The 10,680-nt window shown below is 35.8% G+C and overlaps 1 protein-coding gene across 2 annotated transcripts in view; it reads left to right on the top strand.

Annotated features, from left to right (window-relative positions):
* The window catches only part of LOC107084174 (actin-binding LIM protein 3-like), a 60,081-nt gene extending 50,351 nt beyond the window's left edge, over nt 1–9,730 (top strand). For both annotated transcript variants that reach the window (XM_015373885.1, XM_015373884.1), the window contains 6 exons: nt 1,812–1,841; nt 4,691–4,749; nt 5,779–5,845; nt 5,953–5,960; nt 6,617–6,697; nt 8,575–9,730. In XM_015373885.1, coding sequence (XP_015229371.1) covers nt 1,812–1,841; nt 4,691–4,749; nt 5,779–5,845; nt 5,953–5,960; nt 6,617–6,697; nt 8,575–8,688 — 359 coding nt within the window. In that variant the 3' untranslated portion in view covers nt 8,689–9,730. The remainder of the gene's footprint in view (nt 1–1,811; nt 1,842–4,690; nt 4,750–5,778; nt 5,846–5,952; nt 5,961–6,616; nt 6,698–8,574) is intronic.
* Nucleotides 9,731–10,680: the final 950 nt, after the last annotated feature.

Below are 10,680 nucleotides of genomic sequence, written 5' to 3'. Positions count from 1 at the left end.
AGGAGGCTGCGGTCCATCAGGACCAGAACCTCCCGTCACAAAAACAATTTTTTCCCATCTGCTACTGGCCTTATCAACAAGGCCAAGAGCCGCCCGTGACACTGGACAATGTTTCTCTCCCCCATTCAGGATTTCTGCGTTACATTAACGCACAGTCTACTGTTTGTATATAGCTTCTGTGTGTATATATATATATTCTATCTTATTTTGTTATTTTATTTTGTTTTTTTTGTCTGCACCAACAACACCAAGTCAAATTCCTTGTAAGTGCAAACCTACTTGGCAATAAACCTGATTCTGATTCTGATTCTGATTTTTCCCACTACAGCCGAGCATACACTAATGGATTCTTTGCCATTTTTGGGCCGATTCTCCAGTCGTTTGAGAATTTTTCGGATTGGGCCGAGTTTCATCCCGCGTTGTTTAGTATACAGGGGGAAACAAAGGGCGTTTAGCCACTCATGATCACCTTCCACCCAGGAAAGGTTAGAAGAAAATCAAACGTTTGAAATTCAGGTTTTTGGACATGCAGCATGAGCAGTTAGATCCCATCAGAACGTTGGGCCCTACAGTGAAAGAACATGCTTTTTGAGCTTTGAACTTTTAAACCCTGCAATTCCATCGTACGGTTTGAGCTGTAGGTGTGTGCAACAATTGAAAATATCGTACAGTGTATGCCCGGCCTTAGTGAAGCTCATGAGTCTTTCTTGTTCTCCAGTAAACCTATGAGAACAGTCAGGATTATTTAGAAAAAAATAACAGAGTAATCATTTTGACATTGTACGGATTAGGGAACTTTAATGCCCTTTTGGAATGGTCTCCAAAACTGATAGACTTTGTGGCTTCAATGGGAGCAAATGTAAAAGAGGTTGAAGGTTTTGATTACTTTTGTCCTGGTAATATATACCAGATCCACTCTGACCCTGAACAGGGAAATTAATAGAAAGGGAAGCGGGCGGATGGATGCATGAGAGGATATTTTTATGAGCTGTCTGTCAACAGATTATTGTGTTTTTGAAAAATTGTCCTTGATTCTTTTAAAAAGCATTTCTCTGCACATCATGAATAGTATTTCTTTTCCACACTGTTTGATTTCTAAATAGCCTGTTGAATTAGTCTAAAGGTACTGAATGTACGGTAAGTCATAAAGAATAAAATCCAAGACATAACTGCTGTCATTCTCAGTATAGAGGCTTATTTTTCCATCACATTTAACTTCACCTTTAAAGGAGAATTTGGTTTTTAACACTTTTAGCCTAAATAAATGCTAAATAAAACACTACAGGAACGTTTTTTCTTTACAAAACTTTTTTTGGAACATCATTGAACAGCGCTGACGACCCGGTGAGTAGCATATTTTAAAAAAAGAACGTTTAAGGTTGTTTTAAGGACATTATCGGACATGCACTATGGAAGCCATTCTGAAGCAGCCAGGGGGGAATTCTAAATGAGCCAAAAAGCAGAGACAGGACCAATTGTCAAACTTTTGGTGTCGATCATTCGATTTCATCCTGGACACTACAGAAAATGGGCTAAAAGTGTTAAAAACCGGAATTCTCCTTTAAAGTTTTTACATATCTGAACAATTGTTTCCAGCGATTGATAAATCCAAATTCAATTCCTTAATATTTTAAGTTTTGTGAATCAATTTTTGTGAATTTCAGTTAAACTTGCTTAATATTTAGTCTCACCATTGTAATGTTATTGGGGGAAATAATGAGGCTGAGGTAAATTACAAATAGCTTTTTGTCTCAGGGGTGAAAATCTGTTGAAAATTAAACAGCTAATCTCCGTCTTCTCTCGTTCCTCAGCTCCCAGTTCCACGTTGAGTGCAGACAACGGTGAGTCGACAGCTTATGGAGGTGTGCTGTTCCATGCGTTTGTCCTCAGCTAGTTGTCTCCTCCATCTCCTTCATCCTCTTGTTTCTGCTGTGACAGAAGCAGCAGAGCTTTGAGTGGGATTGTTATCGCCTCGCTCTGGCACACACTGTTTTGTTGGTTACAGGTAGGAGGATGAAAAGAGCTGCATCTCAGGTTTATATTTATCAGTGGAGAAACCAGAATCCAAACTTCCCTGACTTAAACCCCCTGTCACCTGGAGAGGTGTTCTGTGCATATGCAAACATATGCACAGAACACCTAATAATGTTAATGGAGAAAAAAGATCTATGCTGTTGAGCACAAATCAATGCAACTAGATGGTAGACAATCTTTATATGATTACATTTTTTTTAAATGAGCGTTTAACAGGCTCTGCATGAAGCACAGTTATGCTTTATTAAATTATTACAGACCTACTTTTTTTTCTGCATATTTTGTGAAGTGGTTGTTAAAAAGAGGTTAGTGGAGATAAATCCAGCTGTTTAGAACATAAATTAGCTGTTGATCTGACTGCAGCTTCTCTGTTTGGGAGGGATGGGATGATATTGGGGGTGGGGGGTTGGGTTGTCAATCAGTAGACAAAGACAACCTTCTCTAAAGTTTTAGGATACCCTATTTAAATGTAACTATTAATGTAATTGTTTTCATATTTTTGGTTTTTTTAGTTATGTGAAGTGGACTACAGATACTATTTAATGTTTTTTGTTTTTATATTATTAATAATTATTACCATTTTTACCTCCAACTACACAGTTTGAAAGGTTATCTTTTTTATGACCACTCTCAACATGCCATTATCACACGCAATCTGCTCATTATAATTCAGTAGAACAGTGTTTGAAAGAGGGATAGGAAAAGGGATCATAAAATGGAATGAGACAGATGAATGACATAAAGAAGTAGGGCATTAAGCTGCATCACAAGGATGAATTTTATTTAAAAAAAAAACAAAGTTTGCAAAGAATGATGAGGAGCGTCTGTGGTATAAATTAGGAAAAGGAAGGATGAGGATACAGGATTTAATAAAAAGATGTTGTAAAGCAGTGTTAGGAGAATAAGTATGATAAACAGACAAGAATAAAACAGCCCCCCCACAAAATGCTGCAAAAAAGAAGTTGAAAAGACATGAAATAAAACTATGATTAAGAAAGGCATGAAGGGAATTCAGTGAGAGTAACAAGGAGAAAGGTTTGGTTGACACATGGTCATAAAGTACGGTTTAGTGGGATAAATGGCCGAACCTTAACAGGATGAGACTGAAAGCACAAACTAAAATGTGCTGCTTTGGTTTCTTATAAGTAGACTTTGACAGATTGTAAAAGGTGTGACTAAGGTGTGGTCTTAGTCCTGATCTATGGTAATACATTAACTACTTAGGCATAATTAATATATGTAATATCCTCCCTTCCTTCAGATCTTAAATAGATGCTTTATGCTATTCTGCTTACTACAGCTTTTCTTCCTTGCCTATATAGGAATATATACTTCTGACTTTCAAATTTGCACCACAGATCACTGCATATAGAATAAAATATAAAAGCTTGTGTCTCAGGGTTAAAGTGCTGACATAACACAGACCATTAATCAACTGTTTGGAACACATATTCTAATTTCTCATTTCTCGATTTAGAAGGTTATAGATGATAGACTATTTGCAGTTCAGCATGCTCCAAACACTAGTCTCTGCTTCTCAGTGTTTTGCTCAGCTCTCCAACATTGCCATGCAATCCAATTACTCTGAACATGAAAGTGAACAAGAGAGACTAAGGTGGGGAGAAAAGATAGAGTGGGTGAGAAATAGGGATGGGAGGAGTCAAGGATGAAATCTTGGAAAGAAAAAAAAAATAATAAAGAAGTTCAAAGGAGTGAATAGATTAAATGTTGGTCTCTACTGCCCTCTGCTGGTATAGAGGCGGCAGTACAGGCTACAAATTAACCCCTCCTTTAAAATTGGTTGATTGATTGACTTTATTATAAATGTAGGCAGCTGAAGTCTCTTATTTAGCAGGGTTATTATGCAAGGTTATTAGCAGGGATATTTATAAAGATGGATATTCATATATATAGCTATTGCACTGGGTTATTGCCCAGGATGTTAAATAGTCGTTGCACATTAGATAGATGCCAACATGCTGGAATTGTGAGGAGCAGACAAGCTTTATTGTTTCAGTCATGTGTAATCAGCAGTAATATAATACATACCTTACATAGGTTCTCATCATGCCATTTAAAACCTATATGTGAGTTTTATGTTCTCTGTACCTTAAGTCTCTCTTTATATGACAGGAGCTTCACAGAGGGGGATTCTGTATTTATTTGAGCATGTGACAAGAAAGCTTCTGGTCTGAGTTGCTCCTCCAAGTATTTGGCATTGTTTACTCATTGAGGTATTCTTAGAAACCTGGGGCACAAAGACAGATTAGAAGGCCTTTTCTAATCTTTTGTCAACATGTCTTCCATGATGAGCTGCCGAGAAGCAGCTCAGATGCAAGTGATTCTAAGCGACTTACGTGTGCATTTTGCATTTAAGCTCAACCTCCTAGTGAATAAATGCATGGTTGTAAATAATGGTAACATATTATTGGATAACACACGATCTAACAATTAGTTGTGTATGGCAGCAGGTAATAAAACAATGGATTTCAGTAAGATAATTCTGTTTAAGAGTTTCCATAAGTATTAAAGAAAACTATAAGTAAGAATTGACAAGATTTCTCCTGTTAAAATGAACGGAAATCACTGGAGGGTAAAGTCTGCTCATAACATGTCTTTGTTGGTTTGACTGTGGTTTTATGTTTGTTTTTTCCAGACTCGTACATTTCCAAATCTGCCTCGTTGCCAGGATACGGCAGGAACGGACCGAACAGGGTAAGCAGTCCTGGCTTCTGTGGTTTATTCTCCTACTTTCATTTCATGTCTGTTTCCTTTAAGGTTTTTGGAGATTTATTAAGTTTACCTAGAGTTCAATTCTCTCTGTGAAAAAGCTATTTTGGTAAATGATAAATTGAAACAACCAAAATGCTGTAAGGATAGTTTGGTTGCTTCTTATTGTCATGGCAGTATCACATATGTTAATATGAAAATCCAATTTTAATTGGCAAAGTTTGCTTTAATATGTTCTATACCTATTTTGTTGTCTTTTTTCACTTTGATTTCTACATAATTTTCAAGTAATTTCCCGCAAATGGATTTCTGTTATTTGCACTGAAGTTTTGATTTCCAGATTTGATCAAATTTCAAACTAAGCTCTTCTCATATTTCTTTCTAACATTTTTTTAACAATGTTATTGTGACATCAGTCTATATCTAAAAGTAACTAGGGTAAATTTGTTCTAGAAAATGTAAGCAAAATGTCCCCCACTTGAATTTCTTGTTTTTGTTTTGTTTTTTTATCAAAGCCAGAGAGTAAAAGTCTTGTGGCGTATTGTTGGGTTCATGAATGCAGCCATCATGCTCAACTTTGCTCCTAAATCCATGAATGTATTTTATTTACATACAAAAAAGAGAAATGAACAATATAAGGTGAAAGAAATTAGGCTTTTACAAAAAAATAACTAATTGACTAAAGGCTCAATTGCTTTCTTGTGTTCACTTTACAAAAGCAAAAAATTGTGAAAGATCAGCACCCACCAGAGAACAACAGAGGGAGACATTAAGAAACCAAAGCTGCTTGGCCATTCACTTAATAGTAATCTATGGGAAGTCCTTCATTTGCTGCTGAAGCTGAAAATCATTTGTAACAGTTTGCTCTCCAAGGCCAAGAAAGACAAGTGGCTTTTCATTATTGTGATTCGTTTTTGGACGCAGTAATAAACTATTTTAATGTGTTTCTAAGGTGATATGTACAGCTGAGTTCTTATTTCAGCCACTTTGGCTTCTTTTTTTTTCTTCCCGCAGCCAGGGAGTGTGAACACAGATTACTACCAGTACGACAGCAGTAATGCAGTTAACTGGCAGATAAGAGGTAAGCCTGCTGTGAAGCTTAAAGCCTCTTGATGAATGTTTTGCTCTGAGTGTGCAAGGATATCGGTATCTCTTCATTATATTTTCTTTTTTCTTGTTGTCTTTCAGAATACAAGGTAAAACACAGCAAAACCAGCAAGAAACCTGTTGATGAGCAAAGAGGGAAACATCTGGATTAGTCAATAATACATGAATGAAAAATGTGTTTCAGCCACTTTTGACTGGTCAATGTGTCTCAATGCTCCCCTGAGTGATTGGTCTTATTCTTAGCATTTGAATTACTCTCACTATTAGCAAAGAAACACTGATGGAGGCGAAACAGCATAGAAATTTTCCTTATGTTTTGTGAAAGCGTAAACAGGAGCAGAACCTTTACAAAATGCTTATTTTTATCATTATAATAAAGGCACTTGTACATAAAAGAAGTTAATATTATGTTTTGCAGAATTTTTGTTAAGTACGAAATACTTCATATCAGCAGAAAGGGAAAGAAATAAACATAAAATCTTTGTTTTTCTCTTTTCTCTGTCATGTTAGATAGATTTCTCAGAACTCGGCTTTTGAAAAACACTTTTTTTTATTTAATTATTGACAAATAAAATCCACACTGTGCATAAAATATTAAGAACCTTAGAAAAGGTCCTGCCCTTATAAATATTTATATTATTATTAAACAACCTGTTTTATGACCATTTTGTGTTTATATTAATAGAAACAACTTGAAATATAAAAAACAGACCAGTACTTACATTACTGTTTTTATATCTGTTAGATCTACCCGTATGAAGCACTTGTGGTTTCAGTAAGAGGAGAGCAGCATCTCCCTAATGATGTAGATAGAGCCCGTCTAGAGGTAAGTGACTTCTAATTATTATTATTTTTTTTTAATCCATTTAAATCTTTTTTCTCAAATAGCAACATTTGGGTTTAAGAGATATACCGAACAAACAAATTCATCACTGGACCCACAGCAGCTCATTTTGCATTTTATATAAGACAAAATAGCAAAAATCTCTTCTAAAATATTGAGGATTATAATTCTGATCCTTTGGGCGATTCTTTTGCAGCTACAGAGGCCTACAAAGGCAACTAATAATAATAATACGATGCAGTGCTGCTCAGCTGATTATATATGACCAGTCTGTGATGCTAACAGAAGGCTCATTAGATAGGACTCTTTTTCTATAGATATCGACTATAACACATTATAGCGTTTTACCCATATAACAGTGCTGTTAAACAGGACTTTATTTGCTACACTGGAAAAAATGGCAATGTGCTTGGATTGATGAGGTAAAAGACACATTTGCCAACAGAACAAGGCAATTTACACTTAGAATAGGAGAACACAATTGTATTGTCTTATTTCAAGTGCATATTATCTAATTATCGTATTTTAAGAGTAAAAGTTCTCATTCAATTGGCAAACTATATCATCTACCTACTCAAATGAAGGGTAAATATACTTAATTTAAGAAATTTCTAGTTATTTCTGGAGCGTTTTTCCAGTGTATTTGAAACAGACACAAAATAATTACTTTTAAAGCTGGCTTGAGCATCACCAATTAGCATGGTTGCTCAACTGGCATTACTTTAACAGCAATCTCCACACGTATCACCGTAATGTTGTAGATGTTTCCCCACACATTGTGATTTCAAAACCACTGCCAACATTTCCAAATCCATTATGAAGAACCATACAGTGCAAGTTGTCTGTTCTCCTGTCAGCCTTCCTGTTATCTGTTCAGAGCCTTACTCTCACTGACTTGTCATAGAAACCTCCCTTACCTTTCAAATAGCTTATTATGTCTCTTTACTTTGAGTTATACTGAAACTAGACTGTTAGCTGCAGTAGGGTTCATCTACTGATGAGTAAAAGGTGGGATTTTGGAGTATCTGACAGCTCATCATTCCCCATCAAACGTCAAACTCTGGACATCCTTTGAATAACCAATATGTGAGTGGTTACCATGAGATCCACCATCTGATCAAATGTGCTTTGGATGAACATGAGAGCCTCCCTCAAAATATAATTTCTTAGCAAGATCAGTTAACTTTATTCATCCTTTAGCTCCAGCATTTTGTTGACAGTGTTAAGCCATTAATGGTGTTCCCTGAGACAAGACCGAGGGAAAAATAAGTTTAAAGGAGGGTATCAAGGAAGCTGACATCCTCTAACATGTCAGTTGGGTGGATAAACAAATAACACAGCTCAGAGAGAATAGAGGAATTGAGAAAAGCTCTTTCCTTGTTTGACGTTGGCTGTGAGAGAGCCGGAACCGTTATGATGGTGCAGATTTTATTGAAATGAGGCTGAGTGCTGATGCATCCTTCACAATGGAGGCATTTGATTTCTTCTCAATAACACCTGAAACATGCATTTTTAAACCCCAATTCTGAATAATTCTGTTAAAGGGATATGTCAGTCTTTGATAATTGGTGGAGATATGGTGGGCAATGTGCTCACAGCTTATGTTTATCTCCTGATTTGCTTGTGTGGTTATGGTAGAGAGAATGTACACTATATGGCAATTTCTGTGTTTTATTATATAGAAAACCTATTATAAATAAATATATATAAAATTCAATCTTTTTTCTGTGACTATATATTTAACAGACATGTATATTTTGGCTAAAGATTTGTCTTAAAGAGGTATAACCTAAGGAATGTTATTTTGACCTGCCTCTGCATCATTATTGTCTTAATGAATTTTATCTTTCCTTGCATAGCGTCACCTCTCCCCAGAAGAGTTTTACAGAGTCTTTGGCATGTCCATGTCTGCCTTTGACCGCCTGGCTCAGTGGAAAAAGAATGAACTGAAGAAACAGGTCCGACTGTTTTAGGAAAAGTCAGGAGATCCATCAACAGCGCTCTGAATACTGCTTCCAACCAGATTTCATCTGACTATGAGTATGAATATGATTCAGAGAAGAAGCATTCAGCCTTACATACTCGAACTGATATGCACTAAGGCTTAATGAGCAATAAGTATAAGGGCAACGAAACAAACATTGGATGATGGCTTTAAGAGATGTGTTGATGCTGTAAAAGACAGGAAGCAGGGTGATTGTAAGGCTGCTTTCCCAACTTGCAGCAGTAGATGGCAGTGTGTTGCAGTCTCAGCAACACTTTGAAACACCTTTCCATACAGAAAGATTCATCTGAACATGAAGGAGTGGCTTGGAAAGTCAGCTGGTTAGGAGACAGCATCCATGATCCAATTTCACACAGAAACTGCCCTCAAAATGCAAAATTATTAGCATAACAAATCCTTTGAGAATCTCAGAATTAATGTTACTGAACATAGTTATTATGTTTTTTTAAAATAGAATACAAATAAACCAAAATTTGTTTAATGCTTTTGTATTGTGTAATAGCATATTTGATTTCTATTTTTAGCATATTTTAAGCCATACATGCGTTATAACTTTTGTACCATTTACTGATTTTTGGTTTGAATTAGAAATCAATGTGAACTAGCTGTGATGTGGCTGAAAGTTGAAAAAAAGTTAAACTAAGTTCAGGTCAAATATTTAGGTTAAGTTACCCAAATGTTGCCACATTTTATTAGCCAAAGACATTTTTTTTGAAATACTGGTATGCTAGATTCCTGAAATAAACCAGGCTGACTGATGATGAAACTGTGTGTGGAAAGTACATTGTATATTGATGTAGGAGTTTTGGAATAAAAATGAAAAACAATTATGGAATAAAAAAAATAAATTAAAAAAACATGGCAAATACTGTATGGACCGCATTCCAACATAATAAATGTGGGTGTATGTGTGTGTGTACCTGTCCAGCCATCAGCTTGAGGACCAGTTGTTGCAAAGTGAGGACATTTTGCTGGTCCTCACAAGCTATTTTACCAATGGTTGGGTTTAGGGCTAAGGTGTCAATTGGGTTAGGGTGAGATATGCATTGGTAATGGTTGGGTTTAGGGTTAGTTTTAGGGTTAGGGCTTAGAAAGGGTTGAAAATTACCAAAAATCAATGGAAGTCAGTAGGAGTCAACACATGGTCCTCACTTCATATAGCAGAACAAGTATGTGTGTGTGCGTGTTAGGCAAATTTCCCAGGAATATGCTACTTTGTGGGGACTTGAGTGGACCAGTCAACTGTTCCCCATGAGGAAAGGTTCTTTATCCTCGTTTAGGAGGAAGGTGTGAATACAGTTTGAGTTGTTCAGGGTTATGTAGATGTTTGTAATAATTAGGGTTTGGATAAGGGTCTGGGTTCTGCCACACAAAGGAATACGAAATGAATAGAACATAATGCAAAGTCCGCTTAACGATGGCGGGACATACCGTAATGTGTGTGATATCACAGATCTTAGAGCCATTAACCAATTTTATGATATTGTCACTGTAGTGAGCTCCAGCTTTTATTTTGTATTTATTGGAGTTATAATTTATTATTCCTCCTGTCCTTCACTGCAGTCTCAATAAATATCACACTTTATAATGATTCATTTACTTATTTATTGACTCATATTCATGAACTTGGAATGCACTCTACAACATCTTTCACAATTATTAAATACTCTGATAGTGATATTCTGAATAAGAAAATATGAAAAAACACAAGTATCTATCTATCTATCTATCGTTTTTAAATGTGTTTTAATGAAAGCATAACGGTAATATGTGTATATATACTGTAGTTGTTGCTGTATCATTTATGCTTACGTTTTTTCTTTCAGAAATAATGAATAACCCATCAGTGATCCCAAATAGACCCAAAGGAAATGAAAAAAACAAGTTGCTTTCTGTTTGTCTATATTTCTTTATTTTACAGCATAGCAGTTTATTTTACAGCATAGCAGTTATTTAAGTT

The sequence above is a fragment of the Cyprinodon variegatus genome, unplaced genomic scaffold (genome assembly GCF_000732505.1).
Source record: "Cyprinodon variegatus isolate N-32 unplaced genomic scaffold, C_variegatus-1.0 Scaffold94, whole genome shotgun sequence".
Taxonomy (NCBI): Eukaryota; Metazoa; Chordata; class Actinopteri; order Cyprinodontiformes; family Cyprinodontidae; genus Cyprinodon; species Cyprinodon variegatus.
Note: the sequence above shows the minus strand (reverse complement) of the source record. Positions and strands in the feature narration are given on the sequence as shown.